Source organism: Schistocerca nitens, chromosome 5, assembly GCF_023898315.1.
Source record: "Schistocerca nitens isolate TAMUIC-IGC-003100 chromosome 5, iqSchNite1.1, whole genome shotgun sequence".
Lineage (NCBI taxonomy): Eukaryota > Metazoa > Arthropoda > Insecta > Orthoptera > Acrididae > Schistocerca > Schistocerca nitens.
Genome location: NC_064618.1, coordinates 243,083,048 through 243,105,111, shown reverse-complemented (window position 1 = coordinate 243,105,111; position 22,064 = coordinate 243,083,048). Strand labels below are relative to the sequence as shown.

At 36.0% G+C, this 22,064-nt stretch overlaps 1 protein-coding gene across 1 annotated transcript in view; it reads right to left on the bottom strand.

Annotated features, from left to right (window-relative positions):
• Positions 1-3,237: 3,237 nt before the first annotated feature.
• Positions 3,238-22,064, bottom strand: part of LOC126259775 (serine protease snake-like) — a 254,997-nt gene continuing 236,170 nt past the window's right edge. The window contains exons 7-8 of the mRNA XM_049956779.1: positions 16,636-16,802; positions 3,238-4,205 (exon numbers count right to left, since the gene is read on the bottom strand). Coding sequence (XP_049812736.1) covers positions 4,032-4,205; positions 16,636-16,802 — 341 coding nt within the window. The 3' untranslated portion in view covers positions 3,238-4,031. The remainder of the gene's footprint in view (positions 4,206-16,635; positions 16,803-22,064) is intronic.

The window sequence follows — 22,064 nt, the reverse complement described above, 5'->3', positions numbered from 1 at the left end:
TCACACAAAAAAGTTGATTCTCAATCTAAAAGTTTATGGTAAAATATGTTTTTGTTCAAATATCTGGTTTCATTGCCTAATGATCTTCTTGAAGTAGAAAAATCACCATTACAGTTTTGATTACTGCCATCTTGTAAGAGAATGTTGATTGTTGGTTCAGTGACACACCGTTCTGCAGGATCATCACTAATGATGATATTTCTTTTTGTAATGTCTGACTCGACACTTAGTTTTTCGTGAAACTCGAAATCAGGAACAATTTGCATTTACTTGTTTTACAACAGCTGCAATGCCATAAATATCATACGTACTACTTGAACTCTTAAGTCGAACCAGCTACATTTTTTGTGAAAAATTTATCTACTCTGCCAAGCATTTTTAGAACATTGGCTTCTCGTTCTCACCTTTCCTTCTATAATTTCTGAAATTCCGCCCCACTTAATTTTGCACATTTGCTTTCTTCACGTTAAGGCACTTGCAGAATTGTCAACCAACAGTCAAAACAAACGAAAAAAATTTGTAAAAGAGAAAAAACTGTTTCCTGTTCCAATCGTATTACACCACCCCTGAGCACAAAGCTTTTTATTTTAAACACAGCACAATGATTTTTCCTTTAAACACGGAGCAATGAACTGATGAACTCTGATTACTCTATGTAACTGTGCTATGAAAGAACGACAATGCAGAATAATTTAATTTCATTGTCGCCTGTTTCTCTGTTGTCAGTCAACAGTAGAAGCACACCTGCTGGCTGAAATTCGTCTCATAAAGAAAACAGGACAGTGCCTTTTTTGGCTTGTTTTTCCCACATCACTGGAATTTTAGCTGGGACGCAAATATGTTCTGAATATTCCTGACACTGCCTTTCTAATTTAAAAAGCAAACAATTTTTGCAATTTCTTGCAGTGAGGTGTGCTATATTGACTCTTACCCCACTTATTCTTATAACATTTTAGCGGTTTCTGTGAGCAGAGAAGACGGACTACAAAGTTGAAGTAGTCTTGTTGGCAGTTGATGTGGTGTTGTCATTTGTGTGAACAATGCTGTTATATCTACATGCAGATGCACCTTTTGTTCCAACATAAAATAAAAATAACCTTTCCTCGAAGAAAAAAAGCCCAGTTAAGAAGTTCAATATAAAATTTGCAATGCCACATACTAGTCAATTGCACAGAGTGGGAACTTTGATATCGTGCAGGCTGCAGCACACTAAATGAGACAAACAAAAGTTGGTTTCTTCTTTTTTCCCCAAAAAAGTAACTAAGTAAGTAAATAAATAAAATATTTAAACTGTTGTGAAGTGTATTTCACACATTATTAGATATTCTGCTTATGTTATTTTTCATATAAACTTGTGTTTAAAAATGTAGAACATGTCATTAAATCAAAGCTCAGGTACTGAAGACCACAGAGCTTTCACATTAATTACAGTAATGGAGGGCTGACTTGATACTTCCCCGTGATTTCTACAAGAAATTTAAGTCAGGTTTTACATACTGAGGCCCACACATGTTACAGTATTATAAAACTTCTGATTAGTTTGTATTTTCACGGGGAAAATTTGGTAGGGTTAAGTAGAAGCCGACAACATTCTCGGAATAATAACATTTCAAACATTGTATTGTACATTGTCCTGACAGCTTACTTCAAAATATTTTGAACAATCATGAAGATGATACCAGAGAGAAACCCAATGTTAAATTCCCATTCAATCACCAAGTAAACTATGTGTATTTTCAAGCTTGTATTGTTGAATTTCATTCTCAAGGCTTCTTCAAACTAGCATGTTGTTTAACAATATTAAAATTTTTTGTCATTTGTAAGCACAGTTATTTTAAAATGTAAGAGGTTAAAATGAGTACAGAGCAAAAAATGCCCCGCCCCCTCCCCCTTAAGATGCCGCCCCTAGGCCTGTGCCTAGTGGACCTGTGTGTAAATCCGCCATGGATTTCACACCTTAAAGGTAATTTAAATTAAGGCAAGTATAATGCTGCCACATATTTGATTTAAGTGTCATATAAAGTAAGTAAGTGTGAAGCATTAATGAGTCATTAAAAATAGATGAAAGTAAGATAAAGGTGACTGGTTGCAGTTATTTGTGAAATCTTTATTCATTACAGTCACAATGCTCCATATCCATAATAGATAAAAGTTCTGTTAATTTTTACCTTTATCACCAGTGAATGTTCAATATATGACTGATAGGCAAACCAAATATGACAGATATGTACTTCATGCCATGTCGTACTGTACTGTACTGTAGTATCCTATTTTATAATGTGAATGAAAACTCAAGTTTCATTCTGTAGGAATACTGAGAGTTGTAATACAATAAGCTTTGTGATACTACATTATTTAATTTTCTTTTCTATTGTACAAACACAGTTATCATTTAACTTTTCTCTACATGATAATCATATCTAATTAACTGTGCAGGGGATGTATCTTTTATCCTTTTCATATTGTACAGTTGTATCACTTGCAGTAGAATACTTAAAGTTTATGGCATCATTATAATCCCATTTCCTATTTCTTTTGGTACTGTACTGTTGTATCACTTACAAAGTTATTAAGACTTCATAAATACTGAACTAAGGTAGTTCATGTCTATGATGTCGTTACCATCTCATTTTCTATTTCTCTTAGGCTGTGAGGTTGTGTCTATGACATGTCACCAGATATTGTTAATTATAATATATTATTATTGGTTTGAAGTGAAAAAAATAGAATTTAGTAAGTCCTTATGTCAGATACTTTCTTGATATTATAAAATATCTACATATTATTTAAGTATAATTGGGTGCATGTGTCACGTAAACATTTCTTGTTTTCTGGTTTTCATCATAAAACTTGTGGACAATAACTTTCAACTCTGAATAAATGATGATAATTTTACCTATTGTACTCATATTTATAAAGATTTGGGATAAATTACTCTAACTCTGTTTAAGAATTACAACATTTTCACTTGTTACCTATAACCTTTTAGTATTAAGAAGTGAGGGGCAGCAGCAAGGTTCGGCATCACATACATTAAAACTGGTGAGTTTATTTCAGATATTCTTAGGAGAGAGAGAGAGAAAGCTGCAAAATCTTTAATCTGCAAGTCACAAAATTTGCTATTTAAGTTTTTAATCAACATTAAACATCACAGATAAAAAGGATCGCTAGTTATATCTAAATTTAAATTTAAATGTAAATCTTTTGTATACATTAAGGAGACTTCATATTTTCTTATGAAAGTGTTTCATAGCATCCATGATGATTTCATTTTTATAACTTTCTGGTTAAATATCTGAGTGTTAGATCTGTGACAACAGTAAATTTCGATGAAACAGTAAAGTAATCAAATGACAGATGAGACATTCCTGATGTCAGCTTGACAGAGAAAATGTTGACGAAGCCCCTGTAAATCCCTTCATTTAAAAACAAAATTCACCACAAGAAATACTATGAAAATATTAACAAAGAAGCAACTAAATCACAGTGAGTGCTCTATGAAGTTCATGGGGGAAAAGGTAAGAATTTGATTGATCTTAAAATTTTATTCCTGAGTGTGCCCAATACATGCAAAGTAATTTGCAGGTTTTGACAGTCTTTTATCACACTAAAGCAAGTAACAGTAAGATAAAATTACATTTCCATGCTGAAAAAGAAGCAAGAAAACTGAAAATCTTGAAATAAATACCCCAATCATTGTCCACTGATTATCACCATGTGTTGTGAACCAACATATACCATCAACTACTTAAAACTTTGTACTCCAGACAACTGAAGTGATTGGTGATAAAGCTGTCATCACATCCTTTGATAATATGGCTGGGATCAGATAACGTACATTTTCAAACTACTTATCCCTGTGGAAAGTTTCTGCTTGGAGCAAAAGCAGAGGACACAGATGTTAAAACTTGAAGTATCTCTGCTGTTATTTATAAAACACAAAGCATAAAAAGTTTTTAATGTAAGAAATTTGCTCTTATGTGAGCTCCAGAGATTCAAAGTATATCACAGATTGGTGATGACTCTGTAAGCTAACCATCTGGCCACACAATGCTCTCAATCCATGGAACAAAGTAAGAAACACGTGTATAGACTCCTGGTGAATTTTTTCCAGCACAGTATTTCCCAAATGATGTCACTCCAATAACGTAATACACACAATGATTTCTTCTGCTGGATATTTGAATTGGCCCACCAGAATCACCCTGTAAAATAGAAAAAAATTAATAAATTCATCACAATTGTGGCATTAATAACTTAAAAAAAAAAATAGGAACACATTTTAGTGTTATGTAATTGATTTTACTGTGATGTTATTGATGCAAGTTTGGTAACTTAACTGGTAATCTTATTACATGAAACAAAAGTTCTGATATGATGAAACAATCTTATCCATTTCAGGAAAAATACAGTAGAACTTAATAATAAAGCTGACAGCTCACGCTAAGCATTAAAGATCAACTTTCATTCATAAAACAGACTTGCTGCATAGTGCATACAACAGAACTTGGATTCAACACCACCAGACTGATGGAAATGCATACTGTTATTGTTGATAAGAGTGAACTTGTTATATTGAGTGTTCTTGATAGATTTGTTTTCGATATTTGTAAAGTAAGTGTACCAGAGATGTATGTTCATTCTTTGTACAGCCATGTTCTGTGATGTTATAAAAATATATCTTTGGTTTTCTTTATTGTAGTAGGTACTGTTGTCAGTTCTGGTTCTAATAAAAAGAATGACTTGTTATTTGACTCTGAGCTAATTTCACTCTGTGATTTTATGTAAAACATAATTACAGACAACTGTATACATATATGTTTTGTGAATTCATTGCATGTGATCAAAGTCTTATTCGAGTGAACCATGATGCTTAAGTTTTGACACTTGGGTACTATAACTGTCTTATTTCATTGGTCTTTTGTGAAAAACCTTTGTTGCCATTTTGAACTGAGTACTGTAAGTTTGGTTTACATTCAGCTTTAAATGTAGATGCAGAAATTGAAAAATTATAGATTCCAGCAATTTTATGGTAAGAATTTCTACTTGTGGAAATTTCAGCTGAAAATTATTTTTCCTGCTGAAGAGGTTCTTGATCTCATGGAGGAGAAACCAATGCCAAATGAAGTTGGAGAGGCAAATAGCATGGAACGTTTTAAATGCGAAGCCGATGCTCATTCTGTCTACTGCGATGGAATTTGACAAATGCAGCTGAAATGTGGGTCAGACTAAAGAATATCCTAGAATAGCAATCTACAGTTAAGAAAATGGCCTTGAAGCAGAAGTTTTTTGATTACAGAATGTCATCAACAGACAAAATTGCACAACACATCACTCAAGTTGAGTGTTTGGTACAAGCCTCAGCTGATATAGGTGAACCAGTTACAGAAGTTGACAAAGTGGCTAAAAATTTGGGAAATCTGCCAACAAAATTTGGAACTTTTCCCATTGCTTGGGACTGGTGTGCTGAAAATCAACGAATGTTTGTTTCTCTCTCAGTATCCTTGACATCAAATTATCAAACACTCGTAGAATGTGATGAAAAATCAGCAGCATTTGCAGCAGTCAATGTGGATAAAACAAATAAGTTCAACTCAAAGAATACAAACCTTCTTTAAATATTATTACTGTCCAAAGGAAGACCTTTTAGATGTGAGTGCAGAAAAATTTTAGCCAAACTCAACATGAAGACTATACATCTCATGGTGGTGCAAATTTGTACATAATTTTCAAGGATGACTGCACTCAGTAGAGATTCTTTCCCAACGTTTTTGGAATTTCTGACTGATTGAAAGACAAACGAGAAACAAAAACCCACAGGACTGAGAAGTGACAATGGGACTGGTTTCACAAATAAGCAATTTAAAAATTATTTCTCACAGAATGGAGTAGTACATGAGAAAACAAGTCTGGTACCATTGCCACACAACTGCAAGGCAACCAGATGTAAGTGCATCTATAACGTGAAACAGAATGACAAAACAGAGCGAGAAAACATGTCCATGGCTGAATATGCGCACACTGTGATATTTAGTACAGACTTGTCTCATAAATTGTGGGCAGAAGCAGTAAATTTTGCTGCATATATCTTAAGTCGACAACCATGTAAGCAAACAATAATGTTATGCCATATGATTTGGGAAAAGCTTTATCTTTAAAACATGTGACGAAGTTTGGATCAGCAGCATATGTAAACATCCATGACCAATTTAAATCAAAATGGGATAGTTAATAGGGGGTGATTTAAATTTGCCAGATATAGATTGGGAGTGTTATGCCACCAAAACTGGTGCCAGAGACAGGGATTTGTGTGTCATTATTCTGGATGTGTTGTCCGAAAATTACCTTGAGCAGAGAGTTAGAGTACCAACTTGTGAGGGCAACAAACAGACCTGACTTTATCGAGTCAGTTAACGTAGAGGAAGGTATCAGTGATCAAGGCTGTGACAGCATCTATGATGACGGGTCCTGCAAGGAATGTTAAGAAAGGTAGGAAGATATATTTGCTCAAGAAGGGTGACACAATTCAAATTTCAGGAAACCTCAGCAGCCAGCATCAAATATTTGGTGATGAGGATGAAGATGTGGAGAACAAATGGAAAAAATTCAAAGGCATCATTGAATATGCCTTAGACAAGTATTTTCTGGGTAAGGTATTTTAAGGGATGGGAAAGATCCACCATGGTTTAATAGCTGTGTTAGAAAAGTGCTACGTAAATGCTGAACGAAGTGAAAATGAGCGTAAGGAGAGCAATGAGTGAAGCACTCAATGATTTTGAAAGTAAGATGCTGACAACCGACCTGAGTAAAAACCCTAAGAGATTTTGGTCATATGTAAAATCAGTAAGTGGGTCAAATCATCGAGTCATTCTCTCAGCAACCAGACCAGCACTGAAATGGAAGATATCAGAGAGAAGGCCAAAATACTGAACTCGGTCTTCCGAAATTGTTTCACCATGGAGGATTGTAACACTGTCCCTCCTTTCAATCATCATATAAACATCGAAATGGCAGATACTGAGATAACTCATTGCAGAATTGAAAAGCAGCTGCAGTCACTTAGTAATGGAAAGGCATCAGGACTAGATGAGATACCTATAAGATTGTGTAAAGATTTTGCAAAAGAATTTGCTGCCCTTCTAGCAGTAATTTATTGTAGATAGCTTGAGCAATGAAAGGTACCTAATGACTGGAGAAAAATGTAAGTCATTCCCATTTTTAAGAAAGGCGGTAAGACAGATCCACACAATTATAGACCTATATAATTGACGACAGTCTGTTATAGAATTCTGGGAAATGTTTTGTGCTCAAGAACTATGACGTTTTAAGAAAATTAACATCTCCCCTACAAAACTCAACATGGATTTCACAAACAGGGATCCTGCAAAATTCAGCTCCCTGTGTTCCTCCACGAGGTCCACAGCGCAGTGGACACCAGCACTTAGTTTGATGCTGTGTTCCTTGATTTTAGTAAGGCATTTGACGCTGTCCCGCATTGCTGTTTAATATGAGCTTACAGTGTATCAGAGCAGACTTGCGATTGGATTCAAGACTTTCTAGCAGACAGAACTCAACACGTCATTCTTAACGGAACAAAATTGACAGATGTATAGGTTAATCCAGAGTGCCACAGGGAAGTGAGATGGGACCGTTGCTGTTTTACGATATATAAATGATCTAGTAGAAAGTGTCGGACGCTGTTGAAGGCTATCGCAGATGATACAGTTGTCTACACCAAAGTAGCAACACCAGAAGATAGTAAGAATTTGCAGAATGACCTGCAGAGAATTGATGAATGATGCTGGCTCTGGCTACTGACCCAGAACATAAAAAATGTAACATACTGCGCATACGTAGGAAAGGAAATACACTTCTGTACAGCTACACTTTTGATGACAAACAGCTGGAGACAGCGTCTGCCATAAAATATCTAGTCGTAACTATACAGAGCGACCTTGAGAGGAATGACCACATAAAACAAATTGTGGGAAAAGCAGATACCAGACTCTCATTCATCAGAAGAATCTTAAGGAAATGTAACTCATCCATGAAAGAAGTGGCTTATAAGGCACTTGTTCACCCTATTCTTGAGTTCATCTATCTGGGATCGCTATCAGGTAGGACTGATTTATTTATTTATTTAGCTTATGGCTAATACAGACATATCATAAAATTAAATTACATATACATATGTACGTATTTACACACAAGAAACTTAAGTTTGGCTTTACAACTGAATATCCAGTCCTTCAATCCAGTGCACTGCATATGGAATTGCTAGCAGGAATCCTCTTCAGCACTGTGATAGGCTCGAACCCTGCATTCATTGCCAATGTGATTAACAGTCTGGTATGGAACCTCTTCTAATATTAAGGAAATAAAACTTTAAACATAGTTGCCTGTAATAATGTGCGTGGAAAGAATAAGCAAGATTTGTATGTATGTTGCCTCTCAGGCTAGAATCTCAATCAGTAGGACTGATAGAGGAGATACAGAATATCCAACGAAGAGTGGCACATTTCATCACAGGATTGTTTAGCTGGCAAAGAGAGCATTATGGAGATATTAAACAAACTCCACTGGCAGACATTACAAGAGATGTGTTGTGCATCATGGAGAGATTTACTATTGAAATTTCGGAACAGCACTTTTCAGGAGGAGTCTTACAACATATTACTTCTCCCCACATACATCTCACATACTGACCATGAGGAAAAGATTTGAGAAATTAGAGCCAATGCAGAGGCTTACCAACAATCATTCTTCCCATGCACTATAAATGAGTGGAACAGGTTTGGAGGGATCAGGTAGTGGTACCGAAAGTACCTTCCGCCCCACACCATTAGGTGGCTCATAGTGGGGTATGATGTAGATGTAGATGGTAGTGATTTGAATGGCATTTCATAGACATTTTTGGAATCTATTAAGAATACAGTAGTGATGCTTGTTTCTGGAATAAAAATTATTGTTGCTACTGGTAACCTATCAAAGAGTGTGAAACGAGAGGTACTATTAACTGTGGAATTGGCATGACAGCTGTTGGAGTGCAATTTCTTGCTGATTCAGAATCTCAGCATTGATGTAATATTTGGGACTCATTTCTTGTGCAAGTAACAAGTGGTGGGTTCAACATTCTGTGTTGGCTTCAATTATGTGGTGATAATGCTTACCCAAACTGTCTGTCTAATTTTTCATGTTTCCTGAGGCAGTCAAACTCTTCTCCTGTCCTATCTGTAGTTTATAAGTGAATCAGAAACATTCTGTCATCAAATTTCATGTGATTTTGTACAGCAGGATACTTTAGTATAGGAATATTTTAGAAGAGGTTTCTCCATTGTTATCTATATACATTATGTTATGTATGTTAGTGATATGTAATGGAATCATAAGAGGATGAAAGAAAAGGCAATAAAAAAGAAAACAGCAGTGGTATTTGGTAAAAATCTATGAGATACTGTTTTTATTCTGGTTTAATGAAATATGATGAAAATAAATTGGTGTCATACTTAAAGAATTTCTGTCAAACAAACATGTAAGGTAAATGGAAAATAAAAAGTCTCAGCATATGTGGAGGAGAAGGTGCAGACTATCGGAAAACTATAATTAACATCTGAAGTAATCAGCTCATGTGTGAGAATAATTTGGTGTAGCAGCAGAGGCAATATGCAGTAAAAACTCTCTTGAATACTAGGTCTTAATATCAGTTGTGGCATAATAGAAGTGTTTGTGTTCAGTGTAATCACTATATGGAGATAACCATCTACCTGTAGAAGTGTGTCATGGTACAGACTCTTCTAACATTAGGGAAACAGGACTTTAAACATATCTGCCTGGAGCAATGTGTGTGGAAAGAATAAGCAAGATTTGTATGTATGTTGCCCATCATGCTAGAATCTCAAGCAATTTGATGGACTACAGTGAAATAATAGTTTTTCTAAGCGATTTTGTCTGGTCAGTAATGGATGTTAGGTTTGCCTTAGCCTAAGGGTCTGTTACTGTGGAGTGTTTTTCAGTAGAATCAATTTTGAATTAGGTAAGTAGACTAGGTGTTTATTTAGTAGATAATGAAGGAATAATGAAATAATGAATAATGTTGGGGGCTTAATGGTTAGGGAACCTGTTTCTGCAGTAGGGATATTTTTAGAGAATGCACTCCACTAGCTAATGAAGTAAGAAATAATGGAGCTGACAGACATGATTGAGTAATGAAAAAGATAACTATATACAAACAAATGTGATGTAACTATATTGATGATCTATTTTTGAACTAGCCAGCATTGGGTATTGTGTATATTGTGCAGCTGGGAATGAGAGCTTAACAAAAAGAGCAATATTTTAGTGAGGTACAAGTCATATAATGCTGCATTATCAGATCTATAGGTTATCTGAAAACTTCTATTTGTGTTCTGAGGAATTATGAGCTTAAAGTGGTAATACTGGAATGAAGAAAAGTAATTTTGCTGATTAACTGATGACTGTGGTGCGAGAGTGACATGAATATTCTGACAGGTCAACTATTCGGTAACATTTGGCGAGGATTAAATTTTCCGGTTGAATGAGAGTGGTACTCAGAGATGGAGAACAATGATTTGGTAAACTTCCATCCCCTTAATTTTGATTTGAGTAGTAATTAAGTTATGTGATTGTGACTCTATTCTTTTTTCATAATGCAATGATTAGTAAATCCAGCCTACTGCACATCTTGAGTTTTTGCTAGAGGTAATGTACTTATTTTGGACATTAAAGTGATATGCATCCATAAATGATGTGAATTTCAAACCAGGACTTGGCATTTTAGTGATTTTGCAAATGGAAAAGAAACCCAAATCTTTCAAGGTTAACCAGTTTGAGACTGTGGCGGAGGAGAACCACCTCCAAGGGAACTGATAGCAGTGCATGTCCTTACTAACTGCCACTTGGACTTGTTGAAGACATGGATGACTTGATGAGAAAATATGTTAATGCTCATTAAAAGAGAGAAAGTACTTGTGCAAAATTCTAAACACTGAAAAAGTGAAAATGAACTGCAGGATGCAGTGCAATTTTTGAGTATTTGCAACCCATGATCATTTATTCTTTGAAGCAAGACAGGATTTGTGTAAAGTAATATGTATCTTAGAATGTAGTCTTTCTTTATCTGGGAAAGACATCACTTATGATGAAGATGCCTATTTTTATTAAAAATATAATTTGTGGATATACACTATATGTAAATATTTTGTATGGGGATTTTCATATGGCCAGCTCATGTGAGTAGAAATTTGAGAAAACATATGTACTGTAATTTTTGATAAGGAGATTTCTTATGTAATATTCTTTTGTGCATAGAATGTTAAACCCACTTTCTGGGGGGTCATCTGTGGTCATTGAATTGCCTAGATAGCTATTTGCAATATATATCTGGTCAATCCAGTGAGGGGGTAATGTGACGAAACAAGCTGGGATTTCTTTACTTCCTCTCTTGTTTTGCCATCTGCCTCCTTAAATTCATTTTTGCCTGATTACCACAAAAGAGAAAGGTTAAGGAATGTAGCGTCAGCTCTAATTTTGTGCTTAGTTTCGTGTATAGAATTAATTTCCTAATTTATTTGGACCATTCATAGTTAATACTTTTGTTGTAGGATGAAATCAGTAATTTTTTCCTGACTTGCGTTGTGTTGTTGACTTATAAAGAAATATAGATTATGTACTAAATACAAACTTTTGGAAGAAAAACTACTAGGATTCTTAAAATATTTATTTGTCTCTATTTAAAAACATATTGCAATGCCAGCCCTTAATTAATTCCAAAATAATTACCAGGTTTGTCAAAAGTATTGTATGTATAACTGTATCTGGTAATTTCATTATTTAAACAAATAATTCGGCCTAAGCCTTGTGGTAGAAGGAACTGTTAAAGAGAAGGAACTTTTCAATATATTCAGTTAATTGAATAAGTTATGTTTTAATTGTAATTTCTGTAACTTAAATATTGAACATGTATAGTTTCAGTGCCTATTATGGTGAGGATATATAAATGACTGATTTTTGGTCCTGAGACAGTCAGTCCATACCCGGTTTTCAAACAGGAATTATCTGTTGGTTAGATTAACAACAATGCATCAACTTAACAGTGGAATGAGTGTAACACAAATAGACCACGTGTTAGAACAATTAATGACAATGTCTGTTTAATTAATTTGACAAATAGTGTCACATGTACCATATTATTCTGCAAGAACTGTGAATTGTGTGGTTAGGTTTTTACTGCTCATAGCTATTCAACAGCAAACTACTGAAGCAGTACGCTCATGTTGCCTGCAACCTATTACTGAGGCTTTTCAACAAACCTTTACCAACGGTGAACTGGCCATATAATTGTGTAAAATTGGGGGATTGTGAACAGTGCAAGTAGAGAACTGTGAAACGCAATTGTGCAACTTTCAGCTACATCATTTACAGTAGTCAGTGCGTCACAAAGGGATAACCAATTTAGTATTAGAGGGAAGACGTGGGTGATAAAAATCATAGAGGGAGACCAATAGATGAATAAAGTAAGCAGATTCAAAAGGATGTAGGTTGCAGGAAATGAAGAGGCTTGCACAGGATAGATTAGCATGGAGAGCTGCATCAAACCAGTCTCTGGCCTTAAGACCACAACAACAACAAAGTATCTCTAATAGAGATATGCAAGACTGTTTCAGTCACATTGTTATCAGAGAAAGAAGCAATCCACATAATCAGTCAATGTGTGTCTGATTTTCGAAAACGATGATCTTATGTAGAACAGATCTAGACTATCAAAGCAATACTGGAGGATGGAACTGCTAGAAGTAAGAAATACATAGCTGCATTTGTTGACTTGAAAGCTTGTGATTTTAGTGACAGGCATGCACTTTATGAAATAGTTATAGATAAAGAGACTTACTGTTAATAAAATAAATTGTTACATACATGATTACAAAAGTTAAATTCAAAGGTGAGATTTTGGAATGATCTGAAATACAAATAGGCTTAAGATGAAGGAACTGCATATCTCCATTACTTTTCAACAGTTTTATGGATAAAGTCATGAAAGATTGGAGAAAATATGCCTGAAGAATAACATATTACAGGCAAAATTAGATACGATGCAGGAACTTTTAATCTTGTATGATTATCGAAAGATGCTGAATAGTTCATCACAGAAGTTAGTAGTCAGAGGAGATAGCATTAAAAATTGGTCTACAGATATTATTTGGGAAGGCAAAGTATATTATGAATGCCAAGAAAAGCATGAAATCTGTTTTCATGTTTGGAACCATAGATAAGATTGTCCAGTTCTAGTATCTTCATGATGTCATACAACTGCATGGAGTACACAAAAGTGAAAAATATGGAAGAGTCAGAAAAGCTGAGCTAGTTTTCCTCCTAATGAAGGATACCTTCAATAAGACAGCAATTTCAACTAAAATCATACTAAGATATTACCAGTCAGTGATCAAATCTTATCCCTTGTGTGCTTCAGAATATCTACCATTAGCAACATCAAAAGATATTGAAGAGAGAGAGGAAAAGGAGCAAAAGATTCTAGGAGTAACTTGTGGACCAAGAAAAAAGATGATGCATGCTAACTGTACAGAGACTAATTACTACACTTATATGTGGCAGAATATTAAACATTATACAAAACAAGGTATTAACTTTTTTGGAAAAATCTCAAGAACTGACAACAGTAAACCTTGTAAGAGAATCATTAATCATTTAGCAAGACCCGCAGAAAAGGCAATCCATATGCTAAATGATTTGCTAATGTCAAGAAAGATGTGCAATGAAGGAACATTAGAGAAGAAGACATACATTTTTAGAAAAATGGTACAAGTATGCTGCTGGACATTAAAACTGATGTACCAGAAAGGCTAAGAAATAACGAAATTTCACTTGTTGTGCATATACAATGTAAGTAGGAAGAATACATGATTAAATTTGTAAATTATCTGAAGGCATGCAGGGTGTAAAATTTAGTAAATGGAGCTGTCACATGTGTTAGAAACAATGGCTCTAACTCAACTGGGCAATGAGCTAAACTAAGCTTGGATTACAGACACAGATATTCATTCCATGTTGTTTCAACTTTATATCAGAGTTCATCAGTCATAGTGGCTGGCCAGTGATGGCATGCCAGTCTCTCAGCAACCCATAACTACATGTTTTCAGTGGGAGAGAAATCTGGAGAATGTGATGACCAGGGCCACAGCCAAACATTCTCTGTATCAGGGTAGATCAGAAAAGTATGGGCAAAATGGAGTGTTATGTTAATTTGTTGAAAGACAACATCAAAGAGACTTTTCAGATAGGTGGAAGACAGCAGCCTTAATACTTCAGAAAAGTAACACCTGTTGTGTAAATTAACAGATGTGCAAACCAGAGATGATCGTGCTGTGTACTCAGCAACTCTCTGTGTCATCACACCAGATGCTAGGTGCCGGGTCTATCTGATAACACTATCTAGCAATACTAGTTTTTCTTAGAATCTCCACAGATGGCTTTGTCTATTGTAATTCTGTACACAGAACTGAGACTTGTCTGAAAAGATGATGAGGTGCCACTCCTGTTATGGTGTTGTCATTGGGCATCTATCTCCCACTGTGTTGACAGAAGCGCAGCAGTGCTCACTGTGCTAACAGTCCAAGGTACTCCAGATGTCATTGCTCTGTGTGTGTGTGTGTGTGTGTGTGTGTGTGTGTGTGTGTGTGTGTGTGTGTGTGTGTGTGTGTGTGGATAATTATCTTGCTGTGAAAGAGTCCATTTCCTGACTCAAGGAAAGTGACTCAGCTTTATGATACTGCATGGCTGACAAACAATATTTGTTCTCTCAGGTGGGGCCACTGACATCCCACTTAGTGTTGAGTGTGGCCCTCTTGAACCCACAATTCCATATTTGCCTGATAGTTGTTGCACCCTGACCAACACAAGTAATATTGTGAATCAATAAACAGCAGTCTCGATAGACCACAATCCTGCTGCTGATAAATTCGAATTCCAACACATGATAGTACGTGTTTCTCCTTCTTGCTTGAGGCATAATACATTCCTCTCATAAACAACCAGCATTTAAATGAAATTTCAAAATGAGAAACCTGCTGTGTAATCCTTCCTTATGTACAGAATGTAGGCAGTGTTACTCCTACCTATCTTATGTGGTTGCACTAAAATGTAGATGTAGCTTATCTGCATATCCAGGCATAGAGTACACGTGACATTTGTTACATGTTGTTTCACGGTGATGCAATTTCAATGGCCAGAAATGTATTTAAGGGGTACCAGGAAATTTACCAGCAAATCCATGAGTAGTTTTGTTCCCCTCTCACCCCCACCCCCTCCTCCTCTTTCCTCACTGCCTCATCAGATAGAGAACTTTCTGATTCTGGAATTTAGTATTTGCATTGCCTTTTACTTATACCTGTGTTTTATGGTACCTGGAAGAAGGGTTCTTTGTTCATCTACTTAGATAGTACACAATAAAACTTTTTGCAGATGACTACATGAAATAGTAACTAAGTGACAATTTGTTCACTCATTGAACAAAAAGTCTAAAGATATGTGTAGGAGGGAATCGTTACCTATCATGCATTTTCTGTTCATTTATATGCTGGTTACCTTGGATGGAGAGTCATCGTCAGCTGTAGAATTAAGTTCAGGTGTTCCCCAGGTAAGTTTGTTGGGAACCTTACTGTTCATGTTGTATATTAATGACCTTACAGACAATATTAATAGTACCTTGGACTTTTTGTAGATGATGCAGTTGTCTGTGATGAGGTACTATCTGGAAGAAGCTGCTGCATAAATATTCCAGCAGATCTTGGTCCAAAGATTGCAAACTTGCTTTAAATGTTCAGAAATGTAAAACTGTGCACTTTGCAGAATGAAAAAAAAAAAAAAAAACATAGTATCCTATGACAATAATACCAATGGGTCAGTGTTGGAATCAGCCAACTCGTACTAATACCTGGGTGTAACATTTTGTAGGGATATGAAACAAAATGGTCACATAGGCACAGTTGTAGGTAAAGCGGGTGGTAGACTTTGGTTTATTGGTAGAATAACTGGGGAATTGCAATCAGTCTACGGAGGAGATTACTTACAAATCACTCTTGGGACCAGCTCTGGAATAATGCTCAAGTGTGTTGCATTAACAGGGGATATTGAATGTATACAGAGAAGGGCAGCACAAATGGTCACTGGTTTGTTTGACCCATGGGAGAGTGTCACAAAGATTCTGAAGGAAATGAACCGGTAGACTCTTGAAGATAGACGTAAACTATCCCAAGAAAGACTGTTAACACAGTTTCAAGAATCAGCCTTAAATGATGACTCTTGGAATATACTACAACCCCCCACATATTACTCACATATGGATTGTGAGGATAAGATTAGAATAATTACTGCAAGCACAGAGACATTCAACAATCATTCTTCCCACACTCCATACATGAATGGAACCAGAAGAAATCCTAGTAAGTGGTACACTGGGATGTACCCTCTGCCATGCATCTAATGGTGGTCTACAGAGTGTAGCTATAGATGTAGAAGATTTATTACATAAATTAAACATAAAAGATTACATGATTCTGAAGATTCTCACATGCAGTTGTAAAACATATTCTAGTACCATACCTGACAAGTGTCTTTGCCTCCTGAAAGGACACCAGCACACATCATTGACGGAGCTATTCCACGAGGCAGAGAACTGATCTTGACACCACTTTGCCATATGTTGTTGCACACTTTGTTATCTATTATATCAAGAACCACTTTCAGCAAAGTTTCACTTGGTTTTTCAGCTGCAAGGTACAAAAACAACAGAAATTACAACAAATTCTGGCAGTAAGGCATTTTAGGTATGATTTTTTTACTTTACTCCCATTGACAGGTAAAAAAATCAAAAAGATTCTTTTATTATTAAATATCATGTATGTGTGAAGACAATAGCAGTTTCTGTATCCAAAGAAGATAGCTATAACTAGGTATGTTTGTAGATTAACACTGTAAAATGGACTAGCAAACAGTAAACAAATGGTATCTAACTTTCAAAGGCTTGACACAATAATAAAAATGTAGAACTCTGCTCTCTGTTGAGTGCTTCTAACGGTGTTGCACTTCGGTTGAAATGATGTCTGGTATCAGATGCCCGTGAAATGTAGAGTAAAATCAAGGCAAAGGTTCAACTTTAGATTGTGATCCAGTAATCAGATTTAAGCTATCATGAATATTCTTCCAAGCAAATACTTTACTAGTTTGCATCAATATTAATTTCAATTTTTGTTGTAGTGTTTTATTACTGAGATTTGCATAAACTTACATAATAGAATAGCAGTTGTCAACCTGAAAATTGGTTTGGACACCATGGTGCATTAAGGGGGATGCTATTACTAGAAGTAGTATGCGTTATCTCCTTCTGACCTGAGAACAGTCTTCGAAGCCAATTATTAGGGGATCTATAGTTAAATACAAGGTACATACTCCATACAATTATTCTCTCAATAATCAGTGCATGTGTGCTATGGAGTCAAACGATTTCTGGAAGACAAGAAATTCTGCTTCTATCCAACTGCCTTGAACTGTGGCTTTCAGGATGTCATGTGAGAAAAGCATGTTTGGTTGGATATTATTGATAGTTTCAGGAACCTTGCTGGATGGCATGGAGGAGGTCATTCTATTCAAGATACCTCATTAGATTTGATCTCAGAACAGACAGGATGACTTAGTAAACATTTAATAATGTAAAATATAATAACTTGAGACCTAATTGAGATACTTATTGTTGGTTTCCTTCTACAAGTATGGTAACTCTCAATGTTTCTGTGTTTGCTTGTGGCAGATGGTACAGTGTGTGCATGCATGTAACTGCTTTGTTCACATAAATGAATGTCAGTAGCCATGTGTACTCCACAGCAGAAGATATTTGGTGTGCCTTCTTTCATGGAGCTAAAGTCTGTTACACTGGAACAACAGTGTTTCCAGTGAGAGTATGGACTGAGACCAACTGATGATTTTCCCAGTTATGTAAAAATCAAGTAATGGGACAAGCAACTTAGGCAAACTCAGTGTTTGCTTTCGATGTTAGGCCACCTTGCCAAGCACACAGTACCAGAAGTTACTATTGAATTAAGCTGTACATCTTTCCAGTGGAGCCCTTGTAAGTCAATGTGACAAGCACGTAGACAGTTAGCCCATTTGACAGTACATAATGTCATCCAGAAGAGGTTGTGTCTACAGGCATACAAACTGCAGCTTTTTCACAAAATATAGCCCGAGGACAGGCCATAACAATAGGCATTCATGAAGATAATTCTGGTGAAAATGGATGAAAATGAGCCATTCCTTGATTTTGTCTGTTTATTGGACGACACTACATTCTACACTTCTGGTACGGTACACACTCACAATTGCCACACGTGGGGAACTGAACCATCCCCCCCAAGTAGTGGTAGAGTGCAAACCAGACTCCCCCAAAAGTCAATGTGTGGTGTGAATTGTTGAAGAACAGAGTTGTAGTTCCATTCTTCTTCACATAGCCTACAGTTAATGCAGCAATACAAATAGACATATTGGAGCTTTATGCTGTGCCACACCTTCCTCATGAGATGATCTTTCAGCAGAATGGTGCACCATGCCATTTGGTGAACACTGTGAGGGATTTCTTGGATCATGAACTCCCATATTGCTGGATTGGCATAGGTAGTTCATGGCCTAGAAGCCCAGACATTGTGCCACTTTATTTTTCTTTTTCTTTTTTTGCTGTGTGGTGTTATCAAGAATCAAGTGTACCAGATCGACACCATCACATTTGTGCAGCTATTGAACATGTTACACCTAAAATACTGCAAAACACTTGGAGAGCAGTGGAATACAGGTTAGATGTCTGTTGCGCCACTAATGGCGTGCATCTCAAGGTATATTAGGCGTGTAAATAAATATTTTGAGTTATGATACTTTAGAAATGTATCATCAATTACTTCTCAAGTTATTGCAGTTTATATGATTATATGTTTAGCCCAGACACCCTGTATTATAAGATTCTACAACAAATGGATGTCACTGATATTGGACAGTACTTTTGTGTCTCACTTATGCTGTCAACAGGATGAGTGGGATATGTGCTTTCTTCCCGCCACTGCACATGGTTTTTTGTTTGAGGCATCTGCAGAACATTATGGTTGAAAGAAGGGCTAACTCAGTTGCAAGTTTGTTACAGAATCTGATAGAGATTCTGTTGAGCCCTGGAGCTTTGTACAATTTTAACAGTCTTGTAAATGTAACATCAGAAACTCCACGAAGGTGTTCTGTTGTAGACAGGGAGGTTCCAAGAAAGAAAATTGTAGCAAAATACAGGAAGACCTACAGAGGACCAATGCTTGATTCAGGAACTTACAACCGACTTGCAACACAAACAGATGTAATGTATAGTATGTCAACATGCAGAAACTACACCAGCAGTAATCACTTATTGGAAATATTTGCAAATGTAAAATTCCTAGACATATAAATCTGGTTTGATGTAAGGTGGAGAGAGAACATAAAAGTATTTCTAAAAAAGACAAGAGGCCACACAGACATGCCATAAGCATCCCAAGGAAATACAACATATTCATGAAGGAGGTAGCTCATGAAACCCTCATTTGATTGACTCTTGAGTATTATTTCTCCATCTGGGGTTCTTTCCAGGTATAATTAACAGAGGAGCTGTTGCTAAACAAATTGTCATCATGTAGATATTATCAAATAAGAGATAAACAGGAGTTGTTTAATGTAAAACAGAGGTGCAGATTTTTTTCAAAGTAGTATATTCCCTGTGCATTGGACTGTGTTAAAATCTAGCCTGAGTAAACACAATGTAATTGATAGCAGGTATAATATATTTGCAATTCCAATATTATATTCATATAAAGGACCAACTTAATTTGTTTATTATGTATTTGGATTTTTGTTACAGTTGTATATAAAAAAGGGAGATGTGATAGAAACCTAATATTTAATAACTGCTTCTGTCTGTTAATATATAAATTCACTTGTTCTTTATCCCTAAACGTCATCCTTTTTGATGGGCTAATTAATTCATTCATCACGTTCTGTAGATCCCACCAGAGACTGTAAGATGGTTTGCAGAACATGAATTTGGATATAGATGTAAATTTTTATGCTATGGTAGAACAGTACGCTCCACATTTAAGATTCATATGCAGTCAGATGATGCAGAGAATTCATCTGAAATTTCAAGAGACAGCTACAAAATGAAAGATATGTATGATTGTTTTGTAAATGTGTTGAACCATGGCATCCTACAGTCTAATATAGTCCAACACATGGTATTCCAAGATGTCACATAAACAATCAACCTATAGACAATACTCTTTGTGCAGTTTTGTGTATGTGTTGCCAGTACTGCCACAGGGAATGAGAGATGATAAAATCATTAGTTTGTCAAATGTTAGACTTTATGCATTGGTGCTACTTTTCTCAGTAATGAAACTAATTGCTTTTTGGACAATGTGTTTCAAAATATATCAGAAACTTGATGGTATAACAGGGCATATGAAGTATAGGAACCCATGTACAAGATCCTCATTCAATGATGCTACTGAACATAAAAAAATCTGGAGACGAGAACATTCATACTTACATTCCCTGTGTAGCATTTATCATCATCTTTGCCACTAGACAGTATGCCAGTCAGTCTACATGAAAAGTAACAATACAAATTTGAAGAATTTAACAGTATTTTTAACTTAAGGAATGGATCTAATGACAAGAGGAGACATCAGTTATTGATTGTACTAGCATGGCTGCCAAAGTATGCAACACAAATTTGTAAATGTGGACATTATTCATCCATTGTCATTCAGTTCCAGTTTTGGGGGTACTGTTAATGAGCCTCTTCCATTTCCTTCAGACTATGTATAATGTGTCATGGGAAATATCATCCAAGGCCCTTCCTCTGGCAGTGAGGTCTTCTTTGATCATGTCCAGCCAGTGGGTTCTGGGACTTCCAACAGGACATTTTCATTCCACCTCTCTTTCCATATTTATTTGGGTTTTTCTTGTTGGCTCCACTACATCCCCATACCACCACAGTACGGATGTGCTCATTTAGTCTAAAAGGGATGTTTTAATTTCAACTTTCTTTCTCACCTCCTTATTCCTTAACTTATCCATCTAGGTCCTCTGAATAGTGGATCTATGGAGTACCATTTCTGACTCTCTCTTGGTGCATGCTACAATACCATAGACCAATATTAGTAAAAAAAGCTGTTGAAAATACATAATTTTGCTTTTTATGGATCTCGTCATACCAATAAAAACATTCTCACTTGTTGGTCAAATTCAGCACCCTTTTGCACTCTGTTGGTAATCTCTGATTGAATCAAATTATCCTTGGCATTGATACTTTTGAGGTATGGAAAACTAATTATCCACATATGTTACGTGGTGGTCTCCTAGTTTCACACTTGTGGGATGCCCATCCCTGCTGACTGCCATCACCACTGTTTTGGTCTGTGAAGGTTATACCCCTGGAATTGAGATTTCCATACAGTGAGTCGGGTCTGAACTTCCTCTTCTGTTTCACCCCAGATCATGACATCATCAGCAAAAGGCAACTGCATTAAGTTAATCAAAACATTTCTTGATGTTCTTTATTATACCATTCATGATGGTGATGAACAGTGGCGGGGACATTTCACTGCCTTCCTGAACTTCACTCTTGATATGAAACAATGATTATCACTCTCCAACTTGTACACAGCTTGTACAGCATTATTATTCAACTTATTGTTAAATCAAACACATAAAAGCATAAGAAATGTGAGAGTACCTTACTCAAGCTCTGTAACACATCTGGGGTTCACATTTGTTAACTAAAACACTCTTGAAAATCCCTCATGTAATGTGAATATCACATGCATATGTGTTGCCATAAAATTCTTGTTAACTATGTTAAGCTGTCATAAATGATATTCATTGACTCTCTACAAGGAAAGCAGTCCTGTGGGTTTCAAAATTAGCTTGTGGACATTGGTGCACATATTTCTGTCACTCTGTAGCAT